This window comes from Saimiri boliviensis, chromosome 18, assembly GCF_048565385.1.
Source record: "Saimiri boliviensis isolate mSaiBol1 chromosome 18, mSaiBol1.pri, whole genome shotgun sequence".
NCBI classification, from domain to species: Eukaryota; Metazoa; Chordata; class Mammalia; order Primates; family Cebidae; genus Saimiri; species Saimiri boliviensis.
The window spans coordinates 7,517,639-7,537,518 of NC_133466.1; the positions used below are offsets into that span (position 1 = coordinate 7,517,639).

Sequence of the window (19,880 nt, forward strand, 5' to 3'; positions counted from 1 at the left end):
GCCGTGCTTCGGGGGCAGCTCCTGAACACTCCACTGCCTGCACCTGCCTCCTTGCATGTGAAGATACACTCAAGGTAGCTGGCAAAATATTAAGGGAAATATTAGGAAAGTTATAAGATTATAGTCTCAAACCTTTTGGAAGGCCGAAAGGTTTTTATTAATTTATGGAATGGACTGAAGGCAGCCAGTTCGTAGTTAAAGTATTAAGCCATAAAGATTAAGATAATAAAAGCTTCCCCAGTTAAGTCTGTTCACCCACGTTCCTTTGTCTCTGTTTACTCTTGTAAGCTATGTGCTAGATAGCCGGCTCAGGGGGAGGTCGAAGAATTACTCCTTAGTGGTGTTTCTTCTGGGCCCCAAAACCAAGACCTTTTGTCATTTGTAAAACCACTCTTTTCACCATGTTAATTTTCCACAAGCGTGTTGACTTAGAACCTCTGTTATTAAAGCTGTACTGAATAAATGTGAAGAGGAGCAGTGGGTAGTAGTCAGGTATCTGCGGCTGACCTGTGAAAGCAGCTGACGAGCTTTCCTAGCCCACTCCACACTGTATTGTGTGTGTGTGTGAGTGCACTCATTCACCCGCTGGTAGGTCGGAGTCTGCAGGACAGACCTTGGCAAGGAATAATCACCATCTCGCTTCCAGACTCGGAAGCCCCAGGCCAGTTATGCCAGGGAGTTAGCCCATCTCCTGGCCCCTGGCCCAGTAGCTTCTTCGAATTGTCCTTGCTCTGAGCTTATGAAGAGTGGGCTTTCCTGTAATGCACATGCCACTTGAAGTCAAGTCCAAGGGGAAGTTGCTTAAGTCAAAAATTGCTCTTCGGCTAGAACTTGTGGGCTGTTACCTTCTGGTCCCTGACTATCTTGCGAACACCTCTACGGGAGAAGTGCAGTCTCTGCAGCTTAGATCTTTCCAGAACATGGCCCACCTCCTTCTGCATAGAATACCCCAGCCTGGGAACCGTGCCCTCTGTCCATCCCTATCCATCCAGTACCCACGGAGAAAAAGGCCATGTGCTTTGAGAGGAAGGAAGGACTTTGTTCCCAACCGAATAGTGGAATTCTACAAAACCTCAGCCCTAACGTGCTTACAAGCTCCTGAAATGAAATACGAGTGGTGAAATGAGATCTGTTGCCATCATAATAGAGTTTCTGTAAAACATAATAAAAGAAAAACAGGAGAGAAAGGAACCACTGCTTTGCGAGCCAACAGGGAAGTCATTGTGGGTTTGGCTTGGCCACTGCCGGATCAAACGGCAGAATTCTTGCAGACGCTAATCTAATTGCACGCTGTGTAGACACAGGACATCATTTCTCAGCTTCCCGGTCCACAGCCACCCTGCCTCTCCCTTTCTTCACTCTAGCCTCACGCACCAGAAAGCCCCAAGTTGTTCACACAATGGAGAACTGTCAGCCTGCGGCCAAACTAAAACCAGCTGTTTTCCTGTGCCACCCACACCAAGGGCCCAGCTGGGGGTCTTGGCGCCTGCTCGGCCTCTTGTGAGCACCTTCCCAGTGCCCTGAATTTGCTGTGAGGTCTCTAAAGCTCAAGTCATGATAGACTGGCAGGATAAATGAAGAGGTAACACCTGCTCCCTCATGGTCCACAAGCAGACTGTCCTCCCGGGAGCAGGCTGGCAGGACTGTGCAGAGCACGCTGCCTTCCCTCTATCTTGCCTCCCCAGCTCAGGCCAGATCACAGGCAGCTTACGCTAAGCGGCACCTCCACCTTTCTGCGGGCAGTGGTGATTCTGTGACGCCCACCTGGAGGCTCACTGCAGATGGAAGTCAGTGAATTTATGTGCCATATTGTGTGCCCTCCCTCAGCCCAGTGTGCAGGTCACCTGGAGCCATTGCCATTTGATTCTGTTGAGTGAGGGTTCCCCTGGGCTGGTGGTTCCCACCGTGGGCTCTGGGACCTGCAGCATTAGTGCCATCTGGGAGCTTGTTTGAGACGCAGCTTCTCAGGCCCTGCCCTAGAATTGGAACAGACCTGGGTGGCAGCCCAGCACTCTGTTTGAAGGAACCCTCTGTAGGATTCTGATGTCTGATAGTCTGAGAACCACTGCTCTGTTGCACGATCCAAGGAAATGAAAAATGAGAATGCCCAGCAGCTGGGTGAAGGTGGCCCACCCAGTGAATGACCTGGGAGAATCCACGCGGAGGAGGGGCTGTTCCCTGGAAGTCCGCCTGCCTGAGTTGAGAAGTACCTCCTTCTCTCCCGACACATTGGCGCTTTGCCCAGCTGGGCCTGTGCAGTGAGAGACGATGCTATCTTGGTCATGCCTCTCTCTGGGACGGAGATTCATTGCATGCCATGAATGACTCCAGCCTCGGGTCAGACAACAAGATGCTTTTGAGATGTTATTGAAAAAACATGCCACTTGTAGTGTGATGGAGATGAGAAAAAATGGAGATTACCTGCTGGATCCAGCTGGGCCTTAGACATACTGTTTACACATGGAGTCATTCATTCATTCAGTGAGTATTTATTGAGCACCTACTATGTACGGTCACTGTTCTAGGCACTTGAGAAAGAGTGATAAAATACATAAAAAAGTTTTGCCTCACTAAGTTCTCTCTAGCAGTGAAGATGGTCATGACATCAGATCACTTATGAAAATACACAGCAGGTTAGATTGTGGTAAATGCTAAGGACGAAAATAAAGCCATGAATGGAATGGCAGCTCTAGAGAAGGTGGCTGGAAAAGATCACAAAAAAGTGCTGTTTGAATAAAGCCCCAAAGGCAGTGAGGGAGAAGGGCTGGGGTTAAACAGTAGGAAATACCAATATTTCTACAACACCCTGTGATGTTATGAATAGATTTTGGTATACAACACATTGTCCAGTTTTCTCATACGTCTGTGAGATGATGTTATTATGATGATTCCTGTTTACAGGTGACCATTGAGTTTCCAAAAGTTTTTGTCACTTGCTCAAGTCCACCTGCTGTTGGCCATGTGACCACAAGCCTGAACTCCTCTTCACTCACTCAGGGCTTCTTAGAAGAAGCTGAACTTCTTTTCTGAGTTGACCAGGATAGCAAGGTTCCCTCCACATGTCAGACAAGCAGTGACATTTGATCTCTTGTCTTCTAAGAAGTATCAAATCCAAGTGCCAACTGCATTGTGGTTTTTTTTGTATATATTACACAGGTTCAAAACATTTATTCCCATCTTATTTTATCACATCAGGTGAGTTCACCAGCACTCACCTTTAAATTAACCTCACAAGGTGTCTCCAAACAAAATCACATTTTAAAAGTAGTAGGTAGGTCAGGAGTTTGAGACCAGCCTAGTCAACGTGGTGAAACCCCGTCTGTACTAAAAATACAGAACTTTAGCTGGGCATGGTGGTGGCGGATGCCTGTAATCCCAGCTACTTGGGAGGCTGAGGCAGGAGCATCGCTTGAACTTGGGAGACAGAGGTTGCTGTGAGCTGAGATCATGCCACTGCCCTCCAGCCTGGGCAACAAAAGCAAAACTTCATCTCAAAAAAAAAAAAAAAAAAAACTAGATGTGATGAAGACACCTGCCCTCTGAGCATTTCAGTGCCTCTTGGTAAGTACTTATTGGGGTGAAATGAAAATGAAAAATTCTCAGTTTTAGTATCGCGACTGTTTGTATGCCATATTTGTCACTGTTAGCAAAGGCACTTTGCCTGACTTCTACTCACAGAATGAAATCTTGGCTGAGAGTCTTTTAATATCAGGCCATCTCATTTTATGTGCAGCACTCAATAATCAATATATGAAAGTAGTTTCCTGGGTCCAGTCTTTTTGCACGCCTTTCCACTTTGATTCACTGCATTGTGACATCACATGTTTTCTTTCCTTCTCTATGGAGCTTCACGTATTATATTAGGACAGTGAAATCCACAACACAACAAATAATTGCGTTTGCCCCTTTCTGCCTTGGGGTTCTGACTTGGATTGGCATAAAAACTATTTCCAAATTTAGCTCAATCACCTTCCAAGGCGTGGTGGCCCCTGTGTTGGAGGCATCTAAACAAGTGATTTTTTTACCCACTGTGATAGTGAGTGTCTTGGCACAGGCCGCTGTAACAAAACAGCAGACTGGATATATACCACAGAGTTTATGTCCCACAGTTGCGGAGGCTGGGAAGTCCAAGATCAAGACATTGGCAGATGTGAAGTCCAGTGAGGGCCCGTTTCCATGTAGGGTCACATGGAAAAAAGGGAGGGGAACTCCCTGGGGTCCCTTTGTAAGGGCACAAATCTCATTCATAAAAGCTCCATCCTCATGACCTAATCATCTCCTAAAGGTCTGACCTCCAAATACTGTCACATTGTGGTGCAGGGTTTCAACACGTGAATTTTGTGGGGAGGGAGCAAACATTCCGTTGATGGGGTGAAGCCAGTTGGTAATAGCCTGTCCTAATTGGGAGGGGCCTTGAGTTTTTGCAAATGCCAATTCGTGCATGGATGGAGAGAGATAAAGGTTATGGAGAGACCCAGAAGCTCTGCTCCTACCTCTTTGTCCAGAGCAGACTTTCTCCGTTCCTTCTTCGCAGTCACCCATCACTGTCTTTGCTATCTGTTGGGGTGTCAAAGTGCTGGTCACTACTTTGTAGAAGAGGAGAACGTAACAGTTACGTTCTTCATTATCATGCAAGTGAATTCCACCCGGTCGTGGTGGGTGCTGTTAGTGGGAGGTTCTTTGGCATTTTCTTTTTCTTTCCTTTTTTTTTTTTTTTTGGATGAAGTCTCGCTCTGTCACCTAGGCTGGACTGCAGTGGCGGGATCTCAGCTCACTGCAATCTCCGCCTCCTGGGTTCAAGCAATTCTCCTGTCTCAGCCTCCTGAGTAGCTGAGATTACAGGCGTGCGCACCACGCCCAGCTAATTTTTGTATTTCTTTTTAGTAGAAACAGGGTTTCACCATGTTGGTCAGGCTGGTCTTGAACTCCTGACCTCGTGATCTACCCACCTCGGCCTCTCAAAGTGCTGGCATTACAGGCGTGAGCCACAGTGCTCAGCCTTCTTTGGCATTTTCTGTCTTGAAAGTAAAATCGTTTTGGTTAACCAGAATTCACCTAGCCTGTTATAAAAATGAAAACCTGAAGCACCATAATGGCTATTGGGCTCAATTCTTTCTTCTCTGAAAAAGGAGTCTTTCAGACAAATAAAAAGACATACACAAGATAGAAAAGACGTTACATCTGATCTTGGTCGTGTAACTGCTTGTAGAGATCTTACGCTACATAGCATTTTTTCAAATGACGAATCCCAAAATGGTGCATTCCCCCCCCCACCCCCCCACCCCCGTTTTCAAGATCTAAAAGCAACACGGTCTTGCTGACATTCGTTTTCACTGTAAAGAGAAATGCAAACATATAATGAGGCCTTCTCAGAGAAACATGGAGACATGGAGCCCCCTCTAAGGGGACAAAGAACTAACTGTTGGTGAGCCGGTGGTGACTTTTTAATTAATTTTGTCTTCAACTGCTTCAGAGAAGGGGGAAGGAAAGGACTGTTGGGAAGAGGCTGAAATTCCAGGTGTAAGAGAGAATATTTAGTGAGGGTAAAAATAACACACAGCTGTGAAGACAAACATCTACGGTTTCAGTTTGAGCCTGGAGTTCTACATGAATCACTGCTGAGCTCCACCCGCTGCTCCAGCCATGGGGTCTGAAACAGCTTTTCCACTGCCTCTGATTCAGAAATAAAACAGACCCACAAATTACCCTGCAGCTCTCCAGACAATCCCCTCCTTGTCTCGGGTCCTAAAAATACCTTTTGTGGTGACTGACCTCGATTCACACTGTGAAACTTGATTAGGAGTTTGCTCGGTCGATCAGGACTAGGTGTGTGCTTTTAGGATCCTTATGAAGCAAACCACCTGAGAAGGGATTTATTTGTATTCAGACTTGAGACAGGCCTGGAATGCTTGTCCCGGGCCAGCCTCCTTGTGGGGGTTCTCTTGTAGCACTGACCCCAGTGCCCTCTTAGGGTACGGCTGCCAAAGAAAGCCTTCCCATTTCTTCCATGGGGCTTCCTCACCAAGTTCTTAATGTGAACTAACATAATGAACTAAAAAGAACATTCAGGAAGATGGTGACATTCCAGAAAACAGTTGCATGCTGAACACCGTGCAGCAGTACACCTTAGCTTGCTGACCCACATGAGAGTTTACCGAGGTACAATTATGAACAGTTGCCAAGAACAAAAAGCCTCACATTTACCCCCACATACACACATGCAGAGGCGTGCACATGCAGTATGTTGCTGTGTTAATTTGTAGAGTGCTTCACAGTTTGCAGACTCTGTTCACAGGCACCACCTCAGGGATGTCCTCACGGCGACCTCAAGAAAGCATTCATTCCTTTTTATGAATGAAGAAGTGGAGCCTCAAGAGGTTAGGTGACTCATCTAAGGTCAACCAAGGTCAACATTAGTTTTCTGATTCCAACATGAGAGGTTTTCTCTTGCAATGCAGGTAGAAGATAAGGAGCTCGATATTTAAATGGAAGATTCATTCATAAATGTACTCACTCCTCCTGTAGACACTTACTGAGAAAATTCAGAGAACGGTAGAAGTAGAAAAGAGACATTCCTCTCTGTTGGCCTGGCAAAGGCTTGTAGAGACTAGAGGTGAGCGTGGACAGGTGAATAGAGCAGGTACCAGGGGTGAATAGTCGACTAGGGCAGGTATCAGGTGGTCATGGGCAGGGACTTGAAGGCAGAGGGAGTAGCAAGAGTGAAGGCCCGAAGGGGAGACCAGTAGGGGGTGATGTGGGATGTGGTCTTTGAGCACAGAGCACATGGAGCTGGGGAGGGGCTCTGGCCACTCAAATGCGAGCCCCATGATAATAGGAACACTGATATAATCCCAGCACCTGGGACAGCGCTTGGCCTAGAAAGATGCTCAACAAATATTTGCTAAACAAATGAATGAATGGAGGGGCCCCAGAGCCAGATGACTGAGGAGAATCTAGGGAGGGGCTATGGGCCATGACAGGGATTAGTTTGGACTTGGCCAGCTTGCATTTCTGTTTTGGGGAGAGCACTCTGGTAGCAGGAGAGGGAAGCTTTGGAAGCGAAGTTCAGGGACAGTCACCGGCATGTGATGGAGAATAGGGGGTGGAAAGTTGTGTCTAGGTGCCAGAGGAATTCCGAGAATTAGGAAGGAGGATGGCTCTGGAAGATCAGGTAGATTTTTGAAGGATTAGCGGGTTGGCCTCCACTGACTCCAAAAAGAAGATACTGATTTCCCCAATTCCATTCTGACTTGCCTTGGACTTCCTCCGAGGAGTGGACCTCTGCTGAATGTTCTGCAGTGAGGGTGAATCAGATTTAATGTGGCCAGTGAGCGTGGGGCTGTCCCCCTGGGATGTATTCAGTGCCATTCTTGGATAAATGAGGGCCATTCACACTCACAAGGGCTGAGGCTCCACGCTCGTCAAGCTAATGGCCACGGCTGTGCCATTTCATTGCGGGTTCTTTCCATGATGGAACCTGCCTTGCTGTAAGTAGCCTCTGATGTGAGAAAACCGAAGTCCAATGCCAAGTTTATTTTGTTTTTCAAAGACTAAAGACTGAATTTTACATTTCTCAGTATGTTTTTTCAGGAATACTAGTTCCCACCCCCAAACCCACTTTTTTTTTAAAAAAAGGGGTACTATGTATGGCAGCAGCTCAAGGAGGCTTTCATCTTCGACTTATTTTATTTAATCTTAAAAAACTTGACTGATGAGACTCACTACTCCCCGGTGGTCCAACTCCCGCCCTGGTCTGCACCCCCGTCTTTTTGGGTCTGCAGTCAGAGTCAGATGCACTCCTGCTCGGCCCTCCCGCCATGGGGACTTTTTGTCTGTGTGTGTTTTTTATTCGTTTTTGGTTTTGATTTTTTGCACTTACCAACGTTCACCCATCCTCTATGTAAAGCATGCACCCTGCTGGGCACATCAATGGAGTTTTGGGGAGAAGCATAGAACACTTATCAGCAAATTGAGGTGACTCTTTCTTTTAGACCAAACTTATCAAAATTCATTTATATGTCCACATAACATTGCCACCTTCCAAGCCTCCTATGGGGCCCTGCCTTGCTCCCTCATGGCTGCCCGGCTCAGTTCATTTCTGTAACTCTCTTCCATGGCCGTCTTCATGGCCACTCTGAATATGTTCTCTTAAAATACTTAATAGTGATGAAATTGAGTGTTCTGAGGCTCCATTCAGTGGTGCTTCAGGTCTGTGAAAGATACTCGTCACACAGATTTACCAAGTGAGGGCACAGAGTGTGGCTGTGCAGTACTTGGACTTGAGACCCTGACCATCTAAGGTTCAAATATCAATTCTTCTACTACTGGCTGTGTGATCTTGGGCAAGTTATCCCACCTCTCTGTGCTTCATTTGTAACAAGGCTGCTGTTTTTGAGTCTTTATGTCACAGAGATGTGCAGATGAAGATGAACTAACAGCAACAGCTGACACCTAGCATGGTCATGTGCTCGGCACCATTTTAAATGCTTTATGCATATGTTTATTGTAACGTAACTACATGAAAAGCCTCTGGAGCCATCCTCATCATTAGTCTACAGTGAAATATTGGTTGGAAGATTGACCAACTGAGGTTCGGAAAGAATTGTTTACCCACAATGCATTTGGTGCTCTCAGAGACATAAATATGATCCTACTTAATGTTGGCAAATTTGAATTTAAAATCTAGAAAGTAGGGGTTTCAGCACAGTGGCTCGTGCCTGCAATCCCAGTGCTTGGGGAGGCTGAGGTGGGAGGATTGCTTGAGGACAGGAGTTAGAGGCCAGCCTGGGAAACATAGTGAGACCCCATCTATACAAAAAATTTAAAAACCGCCAGGTGTGGTGATGCATGGCTGTAGTCCCAGCTACTCAGGAGGCCGAGGCAGGAGGATTGCTTGAGGAGCTTGTGACTGCAGTGAGCTATGATCATACCACTGTACTCCAGCCTGGGTGACAGAGCAAGAGCCTGTCTCTTAAAACACTATAAAATAAAAATAAAATCTAGAAATACGGGAGTTGTGAAACTGGAGACATATATAACACTGCATCTCTCAAGGTTTTTTTCATTTTTTAATCACCCACTTTTTCATGTTTTTACACTGACTTCTCTGACAGGTCAGTTCTTTCCAATAGCAGCCAGTATGGAGGGCAGGCCGAGGACATGCTGCCTTCAGGTCTCTGTGGCTGCAGCATCTGAGCACTGTGTGCAGGGAGTGTCCTGCTCTGCCACCAGCTCCTCCTGGCACTGTGTGGGATGGTGTTAGATGTGTTATGAGATGTTGGGAAGGATTTAAAACCACGAGCACTGACTTCTTAAAGCACACTAGTTTTCTGAATTAGTGATCAAAGGACATGGCAAAGGAGATCAAATACATTGGGAATTTTGTTAAGTTTAAATTAAGGAGAAAAGGCAGACATATCACTAAGCCCAGTTGGCTTGCTGCAGAGCCCAGTTTTCTTCATGATAAGCCTCGAGAAAAACTCTCAAATGTTACCGCAGGGAGAGCTTTATTTGTGCCGAATAACTGGTTTGTACGTAGCTTACTAATACCTTGAACCTTGTCATCACACGTATTTCCATGTCTGCTTTGGCTCGTAGAAAGCTCAGAGTGAACTTGGTATCCCACCTCAGAAGGATAAAGAGCTTGCTCAGTGGGCTGCTTTTATCTCTTGATTCCTTGTTCGCCCTTGTTTTCCACTCGTTTGTATTCTGTTAATTATTTGTGTTATCATTTTGTCTTATATGCATTTTTATAACCCACCCCGAACTTCACATAATTTGCACACAGATAGGGGAATGACGTATATTTAAAACCACTATACATATTTGTAAATAGAACTCTGGAGTGGCAGAGGAAAATTACGGAGCCCCTCCCTAAACAACTGTTAACGAAGCTAAATGCTAGTTCATCCAAGTGGCTTCCAGACAGTCATGCCTGGGGGTTTGGAAATGGGGCTTCTTCCAGCCCTCTGATTCAGTAACCCTTTGAGAACCTGACTGGGCTTAGCAACGTGTCTGCCTTCTCTCCTTAATTTAATTTAAATTTAACAAAATTTCCAGTGTATTTGATATTCTTTGCTATGTCCTTTGATCATTAACTCAGAATACTAGTGTATTTTAAGAAGTCATTGGTGGCTGGGCGCGGTGGCTCAAGCGTGTAATCCCAGCACTTTGGGAGGCCGAGGCGGGTGGATCACGAGGTCGAGAGATCGAGACCATCCTGGTCAACATGGTGAAATCCCGTTTCTACTAAAAAAAAAAAAAAAAAAAAAAAAAAAAAAAAAAAAAAAAAAATTAGCTGGGCGTGGTGGCACGTGCCTGTAATCGCAGCTACTCAGGATGCTGAGGCAGGAGAATTGCTTGAACCCAGGAGGCGAAGGTTGCGGTGAGCCGAGATCGCGCCGTTACACTCCAGCCTGAGTAACAAGAGCGAAACTCTGTCTCAAAAAAAAAAAAAAAAGTCATTGATCATAGTTTTAAATGATTAGAACTTAATTCTCCAAGTGCTATTAAGAAGGATTATTGTTTGAAGCTCAACAAGCCAGTTTCGTTGGGCACATCTCCAGTTACCAGAAGGAGGACACCAGCATTCTGTTTTTGGTTTCCATCATGAAAGTTCACGTGTCTTCCTACACTGTTTCCACGTTCCTGTGAGTGACCACGGTTATGCCCAAATGCCACGGAAAAGTGTGAGATTGCTGCAGAGGCTACATTCCTCAAGGAGTGTGGCCTGTAGTCCCAGCTATTGATAGGGAGTCTGAAGCAGGAAGATCACTTGAGCCCAGGAGTTTGAGATTCTGTGGCCACAAGGGTGTTGCCAGAGAGTTGGGAAGTGTTATGGCTGGCTTTTTAACACCCCAGCCATTGGGCCATTGTCCCATTCTTTCTCAGAAGTCTGAACCAGCCATCCGCTCCTGGGGACCCCTGGCTCATGTGGAATTTCTCCTGCTGTGAGCAGAGGGAAGCATCTGTCTTCCCAGCTCCTGTTTACTCTTGATGCCACGTATTGGACAGGACTGTCAAGTCTAATGTTTCATGGGTCACAAATAGAACATGGATCTGAGAATGTGGATTTGAGAATAACAGTTCATGACCAAGAGTCCAAAAGCAAATGCAGCAAGAACAGTGATAAATAGATGGAACTTAATCAAACTGAAAAGCCTCTGCACAGCCAAAGAAATAATCAGAAAACAGACAACCCACAGAGTGGGAGGAAATATTCGCAAACTGTGCATCTGACAAAAGACTAATATCCAGAATTGACAAGGAACTCAAATCAGCATGAAAAAAATAAATAATCCCATCAAAAAGTGGGTTAAGGACGTGCATAGACAATTCTCAAAAGATATACAAATGGCCAGAAAACGTGGAAAAAAGCTCAACATCACTTGTTTTCAGGGAAATGCAAATCAAGACCACAGTGTGATAACCACCTTACTCCTGCAAAAATGACCATACTTTAAAAACTCAAAAAGTGTTCGATGTTGGCATGGATATGGTCAAAAGGAAACACTTTTACACTGCAAGTGGGAGTTTAAACTAGTACAACCACTATGGAAAATAGTATGGAAAACTAGAAGTAAAACTACCATTTGATCCAGCAATCCCGCTACTGGTTATCCACCCAGAGGAAATGAAAAAGACACTTGCACACAGCACAATTCACAATTCACGATTGAAAAAATGTGAAACCAGCCTAAATGCCCATCGGCCAATAAATGGATAAAGAAAATGTGATATGTATATATTATCACATTTATATATATATGTACATACACACATACACACACACACACACACACACAAACACACCATGGAATACTATGCACTCATGAAAAAGAACAAAATAATGGCATTTGCAGCAACTTGGATGGAGTTGGAGACCATTATTCGAACTGAAGTAACTTAAGAATGGGAAACCAAATATCATATGTTCTCGCTTATAAGGAGGAGCTAAGTTGTGAGGACGCAGAGGCATAAGAATGATACAGTGGACTTTGGAACTCTGGGGAAGGGTGGGAGTGGGTGAGAAAGAAAAGACTACATATAGGGTAGTGTTTACTGCTCAGGTGATGTGTGCACCAAAATCTCAGAAATCATCACTGAAGAACTTATTCATGTAACCAGATACCAACTGTTCCCCCAAAAACTATTGAAATTTTTAAGAAAGACAAAACGATTTCTGTATGTCCTCAAAGGAGTCTCTCAGAGCAATGTCTTGAACTGCACTTATTTGCAATAAAGACATTTCCACCCAAACAATAAGACAGATACATTTCATATTTACTAAATGTCTGCTTGACAGGCATCTGCTGAATAGCCTGAGTATTCTCAGGAACTGCTGCAACACACATATGCAAGTATGTGTATGTTTAAAAGGTTTGCATGTGTATGTTTAAAATTATGTATATGTTTAAAAGGTAACTAGATCATCATCTCAGGAAGGCATCAGGGACTCCCTGACCCATACGCTACTCTTGTTTGAAGTGTGCATTGCAGCCCCGATCCTGACGCACTGTCCTACGTAAGGACTGTTCATTCCCTGTGCAGTGTGCTCTTTGCCATGTGCACAATGGAACCTCCAAATTCTTATCATGTGAGAATGGAGAACACGTGGTCCTCCATGCTGGGCAGCACTTCGTGCAGGTGGCATACCAAGCTGTTTGTGGGAACTTTCTCCCTGGTGATATGTGAGCCTCGGAGTGCTGAAGGTGGGGCTGCAATGTGGTCATCAGGACACAGCTTTCTGCAGCGTGGATCTCTCATCACACCTGGGCGAAGAGCCAAAAATGTATTTATAGTGAGACTTTCAAATGAACACTTTTCCGTTCTCTGAATTGTGATCAAATTTCCTTTTCTTTCTCTTTCTTTCCTTCTTTCTCTCTCTCTCTCTCTCTCTCTCTCTCTCTCTCTCTCTCTCTATCGACAGAGTCTCACTCTGCTTTCCAGGCTATGGTGCAGTGATCTCAGCTCACCGCAGTCTCAATCTGCCCAGGCTCAGGTGATTTTCCTACCTCAGCCTCCTGAATAGCTGGCACTACAGGTGTGCCATCATGTCCAGCTAATTTTTGTATTTTTTGTAAACACAGGGTTTCATCACATTGCCCAAGCTGATCTTGAACTCTGGAGCTAAAACAATTCACTTATCTTGGCCTCTCAAAATGTTGGGATTGTAGGTGGGAGCCACTGTGCTTGGCATTTTCTTAAGTAAAGCAGATACCTCTGAAAATCCTTTTCTTCTCCAGGAATCACCCCTCCTTCTTGTTTGTGTCTTGAATATGTGCCCTGGTTGTGACATACACATGCTGTGCAGGGAATGAAGAGTCCTGGGGTAGGACAGCATGTCAGGGTGAGTGTTGCGGTGTACACTTTAAACCAGAGTAGTGTATGGGTCAGAGAGTCCCTGATGCCTTCCTGAAATTAAGTTCTAGTTACCTTTGAAAGGACCCTGTCTTGCCTTTACACTGCAGAGTCATTCTGTGCAGGGTCGAGAAGCAGGACGGAGCCACCCAGATTGAAGTCTCATTCTACCTCCTCCCGGCTGTGAGTCCTGGAGGCAGACCCTTGTGTTTTGCTACTCAGTTCGCACCTCTGGAAACTGGAGATGATGCCAGCAACACAGTTTCCCGTGGTGAAGATTGATAACTGTTAACCTCCCAGACCAGGTCTTAAACATGTTAACGCTACTCTTTTTCTGTTAAAATTTGCAAGAGAAGCCTGGGTACAGTGGCTCATGCCTGTAATCCCAGCACTTCAGGAGGCCGAGGCAGGCAGATCACCAGAGGTCAGGAGTTCGAGATCAGCCTGGCCAACATGGTGAAACCCCATCTCTACCAAAATGTACATAAATTAGCCTGGCGTGGTAGCAGGTGCCTGTCATCCCAGCTACTAGGGAGACTGAGGCAGGAGAATCGCTTGAGCCCAGGAGGAGAAGGTTACAGTGAGCCGAGATTGCATCACTCTAGCCTGGACGACAGAGCGAGGTTCTGTCTCAAAAACAACAACAACAACAACAACAAAAACCACAAGAGAATTAACAAGGGAAAAAGATGAAAGAGTGAGACTAGAACAGCTGGGGTCTGCTTAACTAGTATCTGTTGAATATCCACTTTGAGTCCAGTGGTTCAGCAACCCTTCCCATTATCATTTCCTCTTTGGGGATGGAGTTCCCTCAGAGTTATTACAGAAAAAACACATGAAATCATAAAAAAAAATATATGGCTCTGTTCTATCTTTTTCTAAAGCTAAACCAAAATGCAGTGGAAAAAAAAACTTTAAAGTTGTAAGTTTTGAAAATAGGGTCTGAGGGCCTCATTCTGCAGTTTTCCACAATGAAAGCTAGGATGGGAAAATCTGATGAGATGAATTGAATGTTGTCGTTGTAAAATGAAAACAGTAGCTTTACTGGCCATTGCTTATTTTAAATAGTTACACATATTTTTAGAAAGCTCTTGCAAAATGTATTTTAATAGTTCATCATATCCAGATTTGGTGAAGGGTATTGTTTTTGTTTTTGTTTTGACAGAATCTTGTTCCGTCACCCAGGCTGGAGTGCAGTGGCACAATCTTGGGTCACTGCAACCTCCACCTCCTAAGCTCAGGTGATCCTCCCACCTCAGCTTCCTGAGTAGCTGGGATTGCAGGCATGAGTCACCATGCCTGGTGGAGTTTTGTATTTTTAGTAGAGACGTGGTTTCACCATGTTGCCCAGGCTGGTCTCGAACTCCTGGCCTCAAGTGATCTACCCACCTCGGCCTCCCAAAGTGCTGAGATTACAGGCGTGAGTCACCACAACTGGCCTGATGGATCTACTTTAATGCCATAAGAAAACTTTTGTGATCTATGCCTGGAGTTCTTGTGCTCAGATATGAAAATTAAAGTATAAAGAACTAAAAGAAAATGAAAAAGGGATTGGCCGCATGGGTTCAAAATCCCTGATGTCCCCTGTTTCTATAATTCTGTACGTCTCTTGGATCTTTTGCTTTTGAAACAGTTAACTGCATTGCTGGAGAAGAAAGAATTGATGGGGCCTGGTATACAGCAGGCACTCAGTAACAGTTGTCTAAATGGATGAGTGAATGATTGAAACTGATCAAAGATTGTCTAGAATTTATAGTTGTTACTTGAGTTACTCACATCATCCGGGTAAAGACTTTTTCCTAAAGGACTGAATCCCTCTAACTTCTTTTCCCTGGTAACTTCTCTTCTTGAGACAAATATACCAAAACATATGCACTCTACTCAGCTGACGGAATTTTCCAGAGGGCTAGGAAACTCAGTTGCAAGTGAAGACATTCTGTGTTTTGATATTAGGATGGGTCTTTTAGAGATAAATGTGTGAAGCCAGGAAAAATAGCATCCAGAGGAAATAATGCATGTGTCGGCAGTGGTGGAAATATTCAGGATCTACTTCATGGGAACTCAGACCATTATTATTTTAAAATTTCCTTCATGTTAGCACAGCTGTGAGGATGCCATCAGGCAGGGCTGTGTCCTGGGCCCGTGGTAGGGCCTGAGTCCTGCGTGGCCCTGACTCTGACCTCCATCCGCATATGGCCATGTCCCCACTTCACTGTCAACACCTGAGACCCATCCATGAGCTTCAGACACATTTGTAAGCGATGCTGAGAACAAACCTATACTTTCAAGTTCCCAGATGCTGAACAAACCCTTTCCCTTCCTGTCTACGTCCCAGCTGTGACCTTCAGGTGTGGAATGATCTCCTTCTCACTCCGCTCAGAAAGTGCTCTCCTGCCTCAGATGGTTTCGACCTGCTTAGACTTGAAGGTCACAGCCATGCCAAGCCTGTAGCTTTTTGATTCTACAAGTTCTCTGTAGAACTCCAACTAACAAGGTGTGGAAAAGATAATTGAAGGTTCATTGGAGTGGATCCCACAGCCAGAAACACTGGGATAGAAATCTAAAATCCAGAGAGAGTGAAGTTTCCCAGATTCCCAGGAAAATGAAAAAATAGGTACATTGGATAGAGCCTGAGAGGCATTTCTGGAAATCCACCTTAGACCACAGACCCTGAATATTAATACTCCTCAGCTACAGTGACCCTTGGTTGACCATCTGTGTGTTGACCATCTAAGAAGGCACTGACATGTGTTTTCCGTTTTCTGCTTAAGCTGTATTTTCATTTCGGCATTTCCGTATCAGGTGTGATATCACCAATGTCCTGTAGCTTTCACATCTCACTTTTTTAAATGTTTTCCTTTTCTTTCTCCAGAAAGGTTTGACTTTATCCAAATGACAGTGACTACCTTACTAACAGCAGCCCTGTGACCTGCTGCTCCAGGTCAGCAGTCAGTAGCTCGCCCCTCTCCGCATCCACACGGTTCCTTCCACATCCCTTTCCCAAGGGTCCTCTGGGACTGCTGGAGTCTACTCCCATGAGGCCTCCCCTAGCGTCAGCCCCCACCCTTCCCTGCCCTTCCTGTCTACACCTAAGCCTGGAACACAGCGAGTCTTCAAAGCTCCGTGTGTAAAGATTGGCTCAGGGATTTGAAATGCAGCAGGAGGATTTCATTCTGAGGTTTCGAAAAGGAGCATCGTTCCAGGATAAACCTCACTGAGCAGCGAGGGTCCCTGGTGCCACCTCTCAGCATCTGTCTTCTCTGCCTGTTTACTGTCACACTGCAAGAACAAAGAGCAGTTCACTGTCCCCCGCAAGTGTTCCCAATCAGTTGTCACAGATGGAGTTCTGACACGACAGCTTCAGGTGGAGCCGCTTAAGGAATAGAAGCCAGGTTGCAGTTCCACCTCCCTCGTGGATGCTCTGCCCATCTAGCCAGTGCGGGCACTGTCCTAGCCTGTGCAGGCTGCCTTTACAGAACCCCACAGACTGACTGGCTGAAACAACAGGACTTAAGCTTGCACAGTTCTGGAGGTTGGAAGTCTAAACTCAGGCACCAGCAGGGCCAGTCCCCGATGAGGTCTCTGTCCTTGGGTTGCAGATGGCCTGACCTCAACCTTCTTGTTCTGCCCTCATATGACAGAAAGAGAGAGCTCTGGTCTCTTCCTTTTGATATAAGGGCACTAATCCCATCATAGGGCTCTACCCTCATCACCTCATCCAGCTGAAATACCTCCCAAATGCTCTCTCTCCTAATACCATCACACTGGGAGTTCGGGCTTCAAAATACACGTATTGGGAGCACACAGACGTTCAGACCACAGCAGACACTGTATTTGGCTTTCGCGCCTCTCCCTCCTCCCCCATCTCTTCCCCCTGGCCTTTTGTTGGCTGTCTCTGTGTGTGGTGGGAAGTCGACGGGGACATGCTCTTTGGTTGCTGTGGTCACGGCAGAACATTTCTTCTTTTCCTTCAGGAACTCTCCTGATGAATGCAGTGTGGCAAAAGGTGGAAAGATGGTGGGCAGCCCAGACACCGTGGGGATGAGCTACGGCGGCTACATGGAGGAGAAGCACATGCCGCCCCCAAACATGACCACCAACGAGCGCAGAGTTATCGTGCCAGCAGGTCAGCGGATCACATCGTCCCCAAGGCGAGGCTGAGCCGCAGGGAGCTCTTCTCCCGCACCTGTGGCGTTGATTACACCTCTGTTGTCCAGAGCAGGGCTTGTAAATGACAGCTGGCAGAGGTCTGTGTACGTGTGTTCACGGATCGCCAGCAAAGTGAGATAGACACATTTGTGTAGTTTGGATTTTAGAATTATGTGAGACAGCAATAAGCTCTTCATTTTGCCACATAAGGAAAAATGCACACACACACACACACACACAACATATGGAGAAAGAGAGAAAGGACATCCAGACATGCAGGCATGCTTGTGCACACGCACATAGGCACACGTGTCTATATGTCTCTGAAAGGTGACCTCTCTCGGGAGGAACTGCCCCTTCTTGGAGATCATTGTGCCAAACATCCTGTCCTTCATGAAGTGCTATTTATGAAGATGATAGACGTGGTTGTTTTTAAAATTTCCTTATCTGGCAAAATAAAAATTTGGGAGCCATATATTGCTCTCTTACATGCTCTTAAACTTCTAAAATTCCAGCTAACACTGGCCTGTGATACAGAGTGCAGTAACCAGAGTAACTCTTTACTACAGACATAATTGAAAACCAACCCAAAGGAATAGTCCTCGAACTTGAGAGAAGTGCCAAGAACTTATTTATCTAGCAAAGGAAAGGTAGCAGAAAGATTAACTTAAAGCTCCTCAGAAGGCACGTGCTACATAAAACCAGAAATATAGGGACAACAGCAACAGTCATCAGTGAGTGAACTCTTGCCCTTCAGGAGGTATTTTGATAAATGCTTTAGAAGCATGATCTCACGCAGTCTTTGAAAATGGGCATCTTTCTTATGATTTCCCTAATGAGGACGACGAACTTCAGAGAGGTCCACCAGCTTTTCCAAGGAGGGCATTTGGCTAAAAAGAGGCCAAGGTAGGATGCAGGCGGGTCTGCCCTTTAGTCTCTGCCTGTTGGCACTGGATTACGTCTCAGCTGCTTACAGCAATTTCTATGGGTTCCCTCCTGTTACCCGTTTCAGCCATCTGGTCACCCTGTGGTCCTGCCTCAGGGATTTGAACTTGGCATCAGCTCAGCCTGAAACCCTTGATTCCAGGTAGTTCCACATCATTGTCCTTCACCAAGTATCCATGCCAGTGTCACGGCCTCAGGGAGGCTGGTCCTGAGCACCTCCATCTAGAACTGCTCTCCATTCCATCTGTGACTTCCAGCCTCCTGTCTGCCTGGCTTTTCTTGATGTCATTCATTCCCATCCCCCATTATATTGCATATTTATGTAAAAGTTTTCTGATTATCCTCCTCCCTGAATAGAATGTAAGCCCCACAAAGGCCGTATTTCCAGGGCCATTTGCAGCTCCTGGCATGTAGGAGGTGCTCAGTGAATATTAATGGAGGGGAGAATGGATGAATGAACCCCTTACCTCTGAGCTGCACTGCACAAGTCACTCCTCGTTGCCAAAGTAGCCAAGGGCGTGCATGGGTGAAATCTCCACAAACTCAATTATCTCTTGCTCCTGGGGTCACCTAAAGTCATATCTGTGAAGTGTGATGGCAAACAGGTTAGATTCTCTCCATGGTATGAGTTTTCCTTTACCTGAGTACGATCATGCCCAGTAAGCTTCTGTAACCTTTGAGACAGGAGAGTTCAGGAGTGCAGGGTACTTTGTAAAACATCTGGCCTGGATTTGTAACCTGGGTTTCACCTTAGATTTCCCACTGTGCGGCTTCCAGCAAACACATGAAGCTGGTTTGATGCAGTGGGCTGTAAAAGGGACCATCCTTTGGGGTTATGCCTGATTTCAAAGCACTTTTTAAGACTTTTCTAGGAGACAACAATGGTAGATTCCATGTCTGCTTTACAAGAGGGACAAAACTATCCTTAGTATTTACTGAAAGGCAATTGACAGGTACACAGAGGCCATGCATTTGTTTTGGCCTTGGCAATGCAGCTGTGTGCCCGAGACTACCTCAATTGCTGCTGTGCCTTGGAACGGGGAGCAGTTCCCATTAGATGGAAAAAATAGAAGCACAAATGTCCCAGGTGCCCATTCTGGAAGTGTGGCACATAAGAAAAACTCAAGGGCTGGGATGTGCTGGAGGAGGGGTAGGAGGGAAGGGATGTGTTGCCCAGACACTGCTGGGCATAAACAAAGTGAAGTTGACACCCAAAGGAAGCCCCCAACCCATCTCACCCTTTGTCTTCCTCTTTAAGAATGTCATGTCTTCAACTGAGACAAAACAAAGTGTTTAGATCTCAAAGATGAGAGACTCCGTCTGAGGGAGTCTGAGGATTCCTTGCGTGATTCCTCATGAACCACAGACATAGGAGGTAATGCCTGGTACCATCTTTTAACTTATGAGCCTGTATACTGTGAGGCCAT

The 19,880-nt window shown here is 45.7% G+C and overlaps 1 protein-coding gene across 7 annotated transcripts in view; it reads left to right on the plus strand.

The window, feature by feature from the left end:
• ERG (ETS transcription factor ERG) overlaps positions 1–19,880 on the plus strand; it is a 279,071-nt gene that overhangs the window by 218,569 nt on the left and 40,622 nt on the right. For all 7 annotated transcript variants that reach the window (XM_003927607.3, XM_074389275.1, XM_074389276.1 and 4 more), the window contains one exon: positions 17,334–17,485. In XM_003927607.3, coding sequence (XP_003927656.1) covers positions 17,334–17,485 — 152 coding nt within the window. The remainder of the gene's footprint in view (positions 1–17,333; positions 17,486–19,880) is intronic.